At 36.6% G+C, this 13836-nt stretch overlaps 1 protein-coding gene across 1 annotated transcript in view; it reads right to left on the bottom strand.

The window, feature by feature from the left end:
* Positions 1–632: 632 nt before the first annotated feature.
* Positions 633–13836, bottom strand: part of SDHAF3 (succinate dehydrogenase complex assembly factor 3) — a 28799-nt gene continuing 15595 nt past the window's right edge. The window contains exon 2 of the mRNA XM_054273799.1: positions 633–1411. Within this exon, the coding sequence (XP_054129774.1) occupies positions 1211–1411 (201 nt within the window). The 3' untranslated portion in view covers positions 633–1210. The remainder of the gene's footprint in view (positions 1412–13836) is intronic.

The raw sequence follows: 13836 nt of genomic DNA, 5'->3' as shown, positions 1-13836 counted from the left end.
TCCCATCAAAGAATTGGGAAGAGAGGTACAGGAGAAAGAAAGAGGCAGCTCCCTAGATTGCTCCCCACTCTGTAAGGATCCTGGAGCGCAGCTTTGGCAAACAGCATGCTGTTACAAATTGAGACAGATGGAAATGTGCTTCCTTGTCAAAGCTGTTTTTCCCCAAGAGCAAAGAAATTTTGTTGTCTTAAATGTGCTGTGTGTAACAGACAGAGAAAGGTCCAGAAATAGAACAAAACTAGAAATATAAAACTAGGTTTGGAAGATGAAATTAAAGCTGTCTTTTGCACAGAAATGTGTGTGTTTTTCTTAGCAGATAAAACCCCCTTCGTCTTTAGTTCCAACAGTATGAGTTACAACAAGTGTTGCACACATTGTCTTACTGAAGACCTAACCTACTAGAAATAAATTGCTAATTTTGGTCATACAGTATTATCAACAGGATAATTTCTGTGATCGAGTCATTTACAAATTCTGGTCTGTACAAAATATTGCATAATATGGGATCCCAAGTTTTTAAAGAACCTTTGAATTCAAACTACAGCACAACCCATTCATGAAAAGTTTTTAAAAATTTTAGATCCTAACAATAATCTGAATTTAGCTTCCAAAAAAACACAGGATTTTCTGCATAAGAGTGATTCAAGGTTAATTTAATAATGAGCTACATCTTTTATTTTAAATTCATTTCACAATAAAGCTCAAGACAAAAATCAACTTCCAATTTCACCCGCAGTATGCTTTTCTAATACTGCTCATTTCTTTCCATGAAAACAATCCCACTCTAGTACCATTCTTTTGTCTACTGAATCTTCACCAGAAAATAAATGCTAATAGCATCTTTTCCATTAAGGAAGAGGATGATAAGCAAACAGAAAGATGTTTTGCCCTGTAGGTGCCAAGATTACAAAACAACCCCAAAACTAACAACTCCATATTTTAAAAATGCCAATTTACTTTCCCCAAATTCTTTCAGTCTTCAACATCCATTAGGAAGGAAAAAACAAAAAGGAGAAAAAATAATGCAATTAACATAAAAGTGTGATTATTCCATTTTTCCATTTGTTCTTGCACAGAAAGCCAAACACATCCATTTCAGACAAGTTACAGCATCAGCAGCGTCCATTATCTCACAGAAACCACATTAAAGTACAACTGGAAAAAGCTTCAAAATGGTTGCAATATGCATTAAAATAATCCTTTTAATCTTTTAGGTTTTGTATTCTGAGTCTTTAGAAATGGTGATTTTTTTATGAGGTTTGGTAGCCTCATCCATCAGTTCCTTCAGCTGCCCAATCTGTTCATCACGGAAGTCATTAAGTTTTTCTTCTGTGAGCTGAATTCCATATACAGCCTTTTCTCTCAAGTTTTGTTTGTCCTCAATTTGTTGCTGGATCAGTGCTGCATAGTTCTAATGAGAAAGAAATATAAAGGTCACAAAACTGAAAAAAGCAATATTCAGGTCAACTTTTTTTTAAGAGCATTATATGTTAATAGCATACTCTTACACAATCTCCTACAACAGTCTATTAATTGACAACAGGTGACTGAAAAATTAACACTTTTTATAAGAAAGATAACTTACTCAAGCATTTCTAATATCTCCAGTAATTTTATATAGCTAGTTTAAAATTCATATATTTACAGATTAATGCCCTATCATATACTACTATTGAAAACAAAACAAAATTTAATTCTAGATTTAATATACGTATTAAAATAATCTTTCTTATACAGCAGGATATCAATAGGATACACTTAGTAAACTGATACATCCAGAAAAGCATTATTCCCAATTCTGCTAAAAGATACCTTGGCACTGCATACTGAATTGTTAATCCAATTACCAGCAAAGTAACCCAAGCCACTACTTCAACTGTATGTCTAATAATTCCAGAGAAGTGGGCAAGAAGAAATAAAGATATTCACGAGCCTGTGATAAATTTCAAAATGACACCATTTACTAACATAAATACATTAGATTGTTAATGGACCGTGTCAAGTCTCACTGAAGTCAGCAGGATCTTACCAGCCCTGTTGCAAAGCTTAACTCATGGTTATTTAAAGAAAACAGACAACTAAAACAAACTGGGGCAAACAAAAGTAAATTATTATTTGTACAGACTCTGAATCAAACTGATACTTCAAGGTTCTTCCCAACATCACCTCTCCTGCTTTTAAATTAAACAGACATTCAGAAACAATGACACCAGGGTTAATTCCCATGGTAAACCTACACCTCAGTGGTATTACCTCATGGTAGAGCTGCTGTAGGGTTTAAAAGAAACTAAATAGGTTTTTTTCCCAATGATTGAACAATCACATTGTAATAAGATAAAAAATTGTAATGGGTTAATTCTTCAACTTTGCAATTTACAGAATTTCTTATCAAGGCAGATGGAGAAATGTGATCTCTCAAGCTACCCAGCAGACCAGTAACACACCAACAGTTACACATCAACCATTCCACCTCATTCTACTTTATTCTATCTTTGTATTTCTGCACAGAACAATTCAGTCTGTAATAACTCTGGACTAGGAAAAAAACCAACCAAAACCACACCAACAAAAACTAACAAACCCACATTAAAAAATACCAGAACAATATAACAAAAAAACCCACACAAACAAACAAACCCCACACCACTTTCATTATGCCAAACAACATCATTCACAGCATATAATTCAGAAACAATACTGAAAGCAAGCAATGCAAAACTCTTCACATCGTATCAAGAGATCTGACTGAACACACAAACCTCAAGAACCCCTCCATGCAGGGTCCCACCACCAGAGAGGGAGGAAAGTCCTCCCCACTGCCAATAACAACCACCTGGGAGCAGCCTGCAGCTATTACTGCAGGCATGACCTCTGGTACCTAGAAATAACTCAAGTCTATTTAAGAAACAGTTACAATTTTACAAACTGTTTTGTTTTCCAAAAACATCAAATTAATTCCTGACAAATCCTCTGCAATTTTTTTTTAATCTAATAAATTTTTTTAATCTAACAATTTTTAACCACAGCAACTCATCTCACAGTGCACCAGCATTTCCAGACCCAGATCCTGGAAGTGGTGGTCCCCAATAAAGCTGCAACACCCACTCCCACAGGTGCCCTGCACCCAGACCCAGGGTCATGGACTGCACATCCCCTGTTCCTCACACCAGGTGTTCTGCTTCACAGCACTCCAGTGGGCTCCCATCTGGACATCACCCCTGGCTCTTTTCCCCCACTCATTTTCTAGCTGAACAAATGTTTTGTACATGCCAGAAAGCCTCAGTGGTTGCAGTTTCACATTGATCTGCAATGTGAACAGAAATTCAATACTGGACAGTGGAAACATGCTGGGCTCTGGTTGACTCCTGACAGAAAATGGAACTTTCTCACCTCATTTTACCAAATGTCAGTGATGCATCAAATAAAATATGCTTCAGCCTTTATAAAAGTGTTGAAAATAAGATGATCTATATGGCATATCTCATTTTTTCTGCCAGTGTTACCAGATGAGGGACAAAGCCTGGAATATTTAACTGTTTAATACATTACTGTTCCCTCAGAAATTAATACTATTATTATGTGATCACTGATTTGTGGAGAGGTACTGCATGATTTGATTGTATATAATAATTTAAGATTCAACTTCTATCTAGAAAATGTGCCATTTTCCTAACAGCAAATGAACTTAATGTGCTGAACTCCAAGGTTTTGTAACAGGTTTAAAAGCATAATGAAAAAATAAAAACGGGAGAAGCTAACATTTGCTCTTTCAATAATATAACTTTCATCATAAAATACAATGATCACAGTCCCTCTCAGGTAATAAGGAGCAGTATGGTCATGTAAGGTCTAGTTTTCATTAGAACTTAATAAATACAGAATTTAACTATTTTCCACCAGCAGAACTGAAACCAACTCTTGCTTAGCTTCTTCAAACAAGGAAAATTACTTCACTTCTGCCTTTCACTTGACGTTATATTTAACTGCATCTTCCAAATATAACAAAACTCCTTTATCATCATTCATGACATAAATCCTTAGCAGAGTTTTCAAAGGCATCTTATTTCAATTATGGATCATACTGTGGTCACAAAAACAGAGACAGAAGACACAAAATGGAACACAAGTAATCCTGCACCCTCACAGAGCCAGGCTCAACATACACAAGGATAGCAGAGGGACACAGTCGCTCTCCTCCCTGCTGGCTTTTTTAGGTTGGTTGGTTGTTTCTTTGGAAGGAGCTCTTACACACACAAAGATGGCAGAGGGACACAGGAGCTCTCCTCCCTGGCCGTTTTTCAGGTTGGTTAGTTGTTTCTTTGGAAGGAGCTCTTACTGCAATGATCCTCTGCCTGCACCAGCTGTAAACTTTCTGGGCTTTTACATGGCAAAAGCAAGCAAAACCCAAACCACTTGCTGAATTTTCCCCTGGTACATGACCGCCACCAGAAACAGAGGGTCAGAATCAAGTTCAAGTTACAACCACGTCTCCTGACCATTTAGCATCAGAAGATGGCTATTTTATTCCATATTAAATCCCAGCCTGCTGCCCATCTGTATCACAGACACCCTCCTCACCTTCAAGGAGGCCCAAGGTAACAGCCCAAGGTGAGACTGGCCATGTCACAGCACTGCCATCAGCGTGTGCAACCACAGGGACACCCCAAAACCCTCTGTATGGGCAGTGTGGAGGCAGATGCCTCCCCTGGAAGGTTGATGCACTCCTCACACATAGGTCACGGTTTTCTGCCTCAGATCACTGGCATCTACAGCATGCATGCTGAACCCAAGCATCAGGCTCTCTTAAATCCTCTATGAGTAAATGCTTGAACCTCTAAATTATTTATACAAAAAAACAGAAGGTGAGTGTTTGCTATAATCAATAACCTTAGGGTTTTTTTGTTTAAACTCACTAATTGAAGCAAATACAGAGTTCCCCTCTGCTCTCTGACTCACAGGCATTCATAGAATGCACAAATTCATTAAAGGGCAAGGGGATGGCTGACATTTGAGGTTTAAAATACCACACACTACAGAAAGAGCATCAGCCTTCTTGTTTTCCAAGTTGAGAAAGGATTAAAGAGAAAAATAAAAGCAAAAATCACACAACCAAAAGCCCCACTTCTCTGACTGCCAGATATACAAACTCCTACCAGATCTAGTCCACAATGACACACATTTATCTCACATGCTAATACAAAGTGCTGATAAACATTTATTATTTAATCATAAAATCAAATTAGTTAAGAGCCCATTTGTTCATTTTCACTGAAAAGAACAACAATCATAATTTTTATTTTCTCTGGCATCCTCCTAAATATGTACAATGCTGCATTTTAGACAACCGCTCCAAAATTCTCAAGATATGTCTGTTCACAGTAACCACCTGTACAATTCACTTTCTAGTCAGATTTTCTCTTAAAAAGGTCTAAAATTTTGATCTCCTTTAAGCAGTTGAAGTATAAAGCTGAAGTATTCATCCATTCCAAAAGGCTATCTCCACTTGCAGCCAAATTAATGACAGCACTGATAACAAACTTTACTGTGGCCAGATCAGAAAATGCTACTCTGAGATGTGTTCAACAAGGCACAGTCAGGCACTAGAAAAATGCTATCAATTTATTTCAATTTATTTTATTCAGGGTAACATAAAAAAAAGAGCATGGCCTGAAAAGCCACTGTCATCACTCCCTGGAAGGTAATTTCAAATTGCAGCATTTCAAGTGTTTCTGCAGCTACTCAGAGCAAAATCAAACACATGCTGCGAAGGATGGCAGCATGAAAAAACAGCTGTGAATGAACAGCACAGCAAGGAGCACCTTGTTCTTATTGTTGTGCAGAGATATGTTGAATTAATAATTTCACATTCATTCAGATAGAATTGTGCAAATTATTTACTATATTTTTTACTGCAAAGCTGTTTTGATGATAAACTGAGAATCAGAAAAAATACAGTATTACAGAAGGGGTTTTTTAATGGGCGCTACACCCCATGAAAATCCAGAATATCTTCTTCACACATTTTACCTGAAGCTCTAAGTATAGTTAAAAATGCAGTAATAAACCCAGGAAAATTCTACCACATTTCAGTTCAGCTTAATATACCACTACAGTGAACATTTTCATGCACTCACAAACACATTAACCCATAACAATCTATATTCCACGAGACAAGACCATTAAAAATAGCCCTAAACATTTTTAAAATTGCATAAAATACAATTACTGGCAAGTTAATTACCTGATGTGAATGAAAACCTATGTAAAGTCCCACATCTTCTAACAGGAGCAATGTATTATCAATTTCAAAATTTAAATTCTAAATCACTTTTGGTTTTGTAAAGGTCACACCATTAACACGTGAAAAAAGAAAAATCAATATACTAAAAAGAGTTCTGAGTAAACCTTCCCCCTGCTTTTGAAAATACCTATCAAATGGTATTTGAATGATACCAAGTAATGACATATGGCAGTGTTAGAAGAGTTTCTTATGTGAATAACTAAAACAGTAATTGCCGGGAAAAGGGCAACAGAATGGAGAATCAAGACTTTCACTCTGAGGTACCTAGCACAGCAGAGGACCTCTAGGGAATAAACATGTCCAGCTCCTACTGCAAGTCTTGCCAGAACATGAAAAGGCAACTTTTTCTTGTGGCATTTGAATCACCTGAGCATCCACCATATGTGTAACAACACACCAACCATATACAAGAAAGAAATAGCAACAAGATACTGTGATTCATGAGAAGCTCTAAAACAAGTTGTGTAAAGTGCAGCTTGGATAAGCTATTTTGTATTTCAGTCCATATTAGATGGAAGATTTGCAGAGATCATTTCAAGGCACATCATGCACTTGCAATGGGACTGCCTACGCCTAAATATCATGTGCCTAGGTGAGGCTACAGATGTAGCTTGTCTTTGTGCTGGGCACTGGAGAGAGAAACTTCTGTCTTAAACACACTGTGATGAGTGGATACACTGTCCTCCAGAGATGTGGTTCTCATTACTGAGAAAGTCACTACATGTCTCTGTGTCTCTGGCTGTAGATGACTATCTGATCAACCTCCTTGCTTATGCTAAAAGAAAAATGTTCATTAGTCATTTTGTTTTGTGCTTTTTTAATTACAAAAGGCAACAAAAATACCATTTCTCCTTGAATGACTCTGCAATCCCTTCTCTGAAGTTTGTTTTATCTTTTCCTAATGCTGCTGATATCAAACTTGGCAACATCCTGAAGTGAAACACATGAGAGAAAAAACCTGTACTTCCTCTTTATCATTAGAACTAACTTGGAATTATGCGTAATTTCGTTTCTGGGGATGAAAGCCCATGTCTTACAATGCACAGAGGTAAAACAAATTTCTTCAGGACAACATCTCTGCATCATAAAGAACAGGAACAAGAAAACATCAAAGTTTATAAAAAGTTAATCTGAAAGGAACTTTAACAACATCAGGTTTTCCCAGGATATTCAAGAAGGATGCTAGTGTGTGACTATCAACCAATTTCAGGGAACTGATCACATTCACACAATGATGCACATAATGTAACTATATACAACTGTTACCATAAGGAGTTTGGTTGGTTTTTTTTGGTTTTTTTTTCAGCTGCTTGCTTGTTTGCAGTTTAGGAGCAAAGGACGAAAAAATGTTCAGCTAAAATGGAGACAGGGAATATAATTATGTAATACTTAGTAATCAGCATGAAGAATTGTTATTTGATCAGGAAGGTATAAAATGGACTGCTTTTTCTGAACACAGTTAACTAATATTGTTAAACTCAAAGAAATGACATTTATTTAGAAGAATATGAAAAAAAGCTCAAGGCTAAATCAGCTTTGTTGTAGCTTAAATAACATGTTATTTTAATGTCCTTTTTTAATGTAAGATTTATGAGATCATAATCTGAGGTGAAAGTGGGAAGCTTATGGCCTGGCCATCAAGGTAAACATATATAAATGCTATTGCATCCAAAATGGAACACAGCACCATTTGTGGAAAAACAAGCTGTGATTATTTATTTCTTTCTGGGTGCAGAATACTTATGCAACTGTTGTATATTAGGGCAAAAATACAGGTCACTAAAAGCTTTTTGCACCAACTGGTAACAACCATAGTCTTTAAGCGTTCAAGATTCTCTCCACTTAGGTCAACAAGCTTCATCTCAGGCCTCACACAGAAAGCCTGAACTTATTCTAGGGGATAAGGAAGTTAAAAATTTTGAACGCACCTGAACATTTAAGCAAAAATAAAATGGTCAATTAAGTTCTGGAAAAAGAGATCAATCTGAAATGTGGGTGCAGCACAAGAATTGAAGCAGGAGGAAGAGATGGGAAGAAGAATTAAAGAAGTGGTCATGCAATTGAGTTCTGATGGCTAAACAAGATCTTGCCATGGTTCCCTATCCTCAGACAGGTTGTATCATTCAAAGTGTGAGTTTCACTGAAAAAACCTGTTATTTTATGAGAGGCTTAAAAAATATTCTTCTCTGATGTACACATCTGAATTTAAAAGCCTTTTAAATTGGTATTGGAGACAAAAATACCTGGAAGAGAAATATATTAAAACCTCCATTAGAAAACTTATTAAACTTAACAATTTAAGAACAAAACATGGACAATTATTCCGTCTGGACCTTCATCTGTAAAAATGGGAATGAAAATACACTGTTACTAATACCAAATTATGAGACTGCTGACAAATAAGGACAAATAAGCTACAGACTAGAAAAATTAAATTTCAAGAACATTATTTCATATTTGCATACAAATCCTAAGAAAAACCCAACAATTTGAAAGATGGTAATTTCTGGACTCAGTTTCTATTTTACTTCGACATTTTATGCCCTGCACAGCCAGGCAGCTCTCTGGCTAATAAAAAAGCAAAGTTTTATCTGGCAAATATTATGCTATAATCTCACAGAATACCCAAGGATTTATTGCATGCTGTTAATTTAAAACAAGGCAAGGGAAAGTGCTGTAAGTCACAGTATCAGTTTGGTTTTAGGAATTTCATTTCTAATGCATCAGTTACACTGTAATATTTCTATTTAAACATTAAGGTAGGAAATCTTGGCAAAGTGTTTCATTGCAGATAATTCCCAGACAAATATCAACACTAAGGACAGGCATTTTACCGAAAAAAACCACTAAAACACTGTTTTATCAACATAAGCACACAACTATAATTAAAGCTCACAACGCAAACATCACTTGCAGACTTCTGTATCAATTCTTTAAATAGACGACAAGCAGCTTAAATCTGCAGTTATTTCTTTCAGAAGTATTATTTATAGATTTTTAAGGAAGATAATAATTTCACATCTAGATACTCACAAAAGGAAAATAAAGCCTGTTTCCAAGACAACCACATTAGTTGCCAGACTGCTAGATGCTAAGAACATGCAAAAGATTATATATTCTAGATGATAACATTTCAAAGACTTCCATGCTTGTTCTTCTACTCAATTTATACCTAATGATGCATTTAAAGTGTACATATATATCCAGAAGAAATTTGGTACTGTTATTTTTCCATTGCATGCATTTCTACATGCTCATTAGAAACAAAACCTTAAACTAATACAGCAACAAAGAAAACCTCAAGTATGAACAAAAAATTAATCCACTAATAGGCACCTTGTATTGATTTCCATGACACCACAAATAACCCTTGTGCTGAGGCTGCACTGAATTTTTTACTTTAATGGACCTGTAGAAGAAATACGTGCTTATATGAATTAAGTAAAAAGTCATGGGCAATATTTTAAAAGCATACAAGATCAGTAGTGTAGAAGTCAGATTCACCCCTTGGGACAAACAGACAGAAACTTCCCCAGTTTTAAATGAAAATAGTCAATGCTACCTGTTCTAATACAATACATGTGATACTAATTTAGCCAAGCAAACTTGGTGTCAGAGATCACTGAATCAGAGGCTGATTTCTTGGGCCAGTATTACCATGGACCCTCCAGGAACAGGGGACAGAGACAAACCCTACCTCAGCACTTGTGGAGGAATTTAAAGCAGACAAACAAGGAGTCATGGAAGTTTATCTACCTGCTTCTTCAACAAGACACAAACATTCTGAGGTGTGCCCTTCCCAAAGCACTGCCTAGGAGACCTGCCATCAAGAAAGAAAAGCCTACACACAGGCAGACTCATGATTTAAAAAATGAAAAAGATGCTGCCAGTGGGAAACACAGGTGAATTCTAATAAGGGTGTTACTTATCTAAGTATGACATTTAGTCTGGAACTTCTGGAAGTCTTACTCTGTAAAAATAAATCAGTGTATTTAGCCACAATGACTTGGTTGCAATTCAGTCCTTCTTACTTTTAAACAGCAATAGGACATCTCTATGAAAAGAAATGCAAATTGATGTAATTAACATCTTCCTTATAACAACAAACAACACACTAGTTTATATTTGTAAATTCACTCTATAGAAAAAAAGCTTGTTACTGCAATTAACATCTATTTCACAGTACTTAATAAAAGGCAATAATAGGTTAACTTATTACTCTCTGTGCAAATTTTTAAAATGCAAATTTTTAAAGTTCTTGTTGCGGCAGCGAAATATGTTAAATGGCATCCAAGTTTTAGACCAGACAAATGCTTTGTATACACATACACCTACCTCTGTCAAATGAAATTAATAACATACATTGTTTAAAAAGTCTTCCATATCCTCCAAACAATAGAATAAATAATGGCATTTCCTTCATCTTTAGTTTTATTGCTCTCAAAATTACAACATAAAGTTCCTTAACATATGTCGCCAGAGAGTCCTCTGGTGTAACTGCAGATAAAGATGCTCAGAGAAATTGAAGTTGCCATTCTAAACCTGGGCTTATTTTTTCAATAGTTTCTTAATGTAAAAAAATTCTAAAGCCTACAAATTTATGTATCTTACCAAGGGTTTTTAACTTGCAGATTTTTATAGAATTTCTGAATTACTTCAGAACCGGCCACAGAAGTTAACTGAAGAAAACAAATGTGTTGTCAGTACAGTCGAGAGCTGCTAAAAGGGAGCATGAATCTTTACTGACTACATGAGAACCCTCCAATCTGAGGTAGCAAAAGCCTTCTGTAATCACCTGCAAGTCATTATCTGTTTATCCAACAGCTCTGGCATTTAAGAGGATTTTTACAGTGTCTATCACAATACAGCAAGTGACAGCCACACCATCAAAGACTGGAGGGATTAAGCAGAAAATGAAAAAGGAAAATTCAGTCATCTGCTAAACAAGTCTCAAAATTCAATAAAGTACTGTAGAGACAGTTAATCTGAAAGTACTTCTGAAAAAAATCCATCAAATGTACTGTTCTTGAGGAGATCAAATACATATGAAACTCAAGCCTCAACATGTTCTCCAGTAATCTCTATACAACAAATACTTCAAAAGCAACTCACCTATATCTTGTTCTATTTTTTTTTCTTTTTTCCTGCTTTTAAAGGGGGTTTGCTTTCAATTAGCAAATGACAGGGAAAACAAGAAAAATAAAGGAATGGAAATCAAGTATGTCAAATAGCTTAGAGCTGTATGTACTTCCATTTTAAGTGAACATTCAGTTAACAAAGCTCTAAGATTTCACAACAAAAATCCAGACTGCCTATGTATTCCTAAATTTCTAAAAATTCTCACCCACCTAGAACCTCTCCTTTTTCTCTATCCAAAACCAGGCTGATCCCAAGAAAACAGGTGATTGTTAACTGGCACAGAAGTTAATTTACCTCAATACTTTAAAAAACATGTGAAAATACCAGAGCCATGAAAATGTCAGGGCAACCTTTCAGAAAGAGGGATAAATATTGGTCAGGCAAGCTCAGTTCTGTGCTCTGGCACTCTTGCAGGTGCCTCTACAGCCACAGTCTTCACTTAGAGGTAAAGAAAACATTAACATTTGGAGCAGAAGCAGCCTGCCTGTGCCAGAGAGCACAAATGGGAAGTGTCACATACTAGTTGTATTTGTATGTCCAAAACTCCTATGATAAACTACCTCTGTTCTAAGTGGTACCATTTAATCATTTTGGTATGGTGCACCCAGATCTGCTCAGCTGCCCTCTGCACACTAATACAAAGATACTCCCATCATTCGCATCAATGTCAAACCACTGCACTGTTTGCTTACACTGCATTAAGAACACCAAGTTCTTTTCCTACTGTATATGATCAGGAAGGGTTTTAAATTGACTATATAATAAGATTAGAAAAATCTCTGCCTGCCATCCAGTGATGATGCAATAAGTATGGCTCCTACCAGTCAGAGAATACCAAAGCTATTCATGAGGTTTCATTTGTGTTTCAGGACTTTTCAACACTAAGGAATTATCTCAGGTTATATTTGCATGGCTTTAAAATTACTCTGGACTCATTTAAAACAATGCAATGCTATCTGAGTAATAAAAACTTGAATTATTTTTCAGTTCTTTATACATCTTAATGGATTTTACATGCTAGCCAATACAAATATGGAAAAGCAAGTCTTGTGTACATCTGCCCACAACCAGAGCAGAACCTCACAGATCACACTGAATGGCAATTTATGGGGTCTTTGTGAGCAGGGGTTTATTTCAATCTTAAAGGAGTGGATGAGAATTATTAGCATGATTTGCTGTCCTGCAGAATGTTTCATGTACCTTTGAAAAAAAAGTAATTTGTGAAGGCACCAGTTGAGAGGGGATCTAGACCAGTCCCACCACATCAGTTCAGTGATGTAGGGGAAAGCCCTCCCCCTCACCTGTATCCTGAGATGCAGCAGGGGGGCACAGCACACCTTTGCTGCAGGTCACAGCTGTGAGCATGGCCATGCACAGGAAGGCATAGGATTGCAGGGGCCTCTCTGCCATCCCAGCACGTGCATCATTGGTATCATAGAAGACACAGCTAAACCAGAATAAACACTTCCAAAAGCCACCTGTGGGCTGCTTGGGAAATGTCCCTATGGGCCAGACACTGAAAGCTCCCCAGGGACCTCTGAGCCACAGGCACGAGCACTACAGCAAAGCCAGCCTGGAGTGCAGCTGCTGCTGTAGCAAAGGACTGGCCTTGCCTGGTGACCGCTGCCCTAGAAACCAGAACAAAATGTAACATCTCTGTGTCAAAGCATAATGCTTTAACATCAATTTTTAATGCCTCAGTAGGGGAAAACACTGAAACAAGATTGTACAGTGTTGGGGGAAAGTGATGGGATCATTTGTATTCTACTATATTTATGAGAAAAATAAAGCAGGTTTCCTCATCTTCACTGAACTCTTTGCTATATCCACTACAGCAGCGAATTTACAAATAACAACTTTGCAAAACACCTTCCTTTACAGAACCTCTCAGTAATGCTTCATTTTGTCAGGTAGGTAGAGAATTTCCCTGGGAAAGTTCTGCTACAGCTGCTGTCAAAATTATCATACCTATTTGAAATGTTTTTCAGAATCTGTCTTCCCTCAAAAATGCTCTTACAAGCTACCTAATCACAAATTAAAACAAAAAAGTTCCATTACTCAGGAGAAAGGAAACCTTTGGCAGGTAACTTGGTAAGTACTCAGTGACAGGGGCATCACTGTACCAAAAGCTTAATCAACAAATGGGATATGCTAAATTAGTACAAGGGACCATGAGAATTTCATCTCACATAACAGAACTGAACATCTGAAGGTTAAGAAAAAAAGGACAAAGCCAAATAAATTCAAGATAAATTTCAATTTCACAATTAAATCCACTGCACACTGCTGCATGCTTTCTGCTAGACTACTAAATAAATTCAAGTGAAACTGTTAGATATCAATCAAATGCCATGAAAGATTGGAAATAAATCTTTTAGATACCATGGCATTAATAT

This window comes from Melozone crissalis, unplaced genomic scaffold, assembly GCF_028551555.1.
Source record: "Melozone crissalis strain CALT ecotype California unplaced genomic scaffold, PUWL_Pcris_2 ptg000016l_1, whole genome shotgun sequence".
Classification (NCBI taxonomy): domain Eukaryota; kingdom Metazoa; phylum Chordata; class Aves; order Passeriformes; family Passerellidae; genus Melozone; species Melozone crissalis.
Note: the sequence above shows the minus strand (reverse complement) of the source record. Positions and strands in the feature narration are given on the sequence as shown.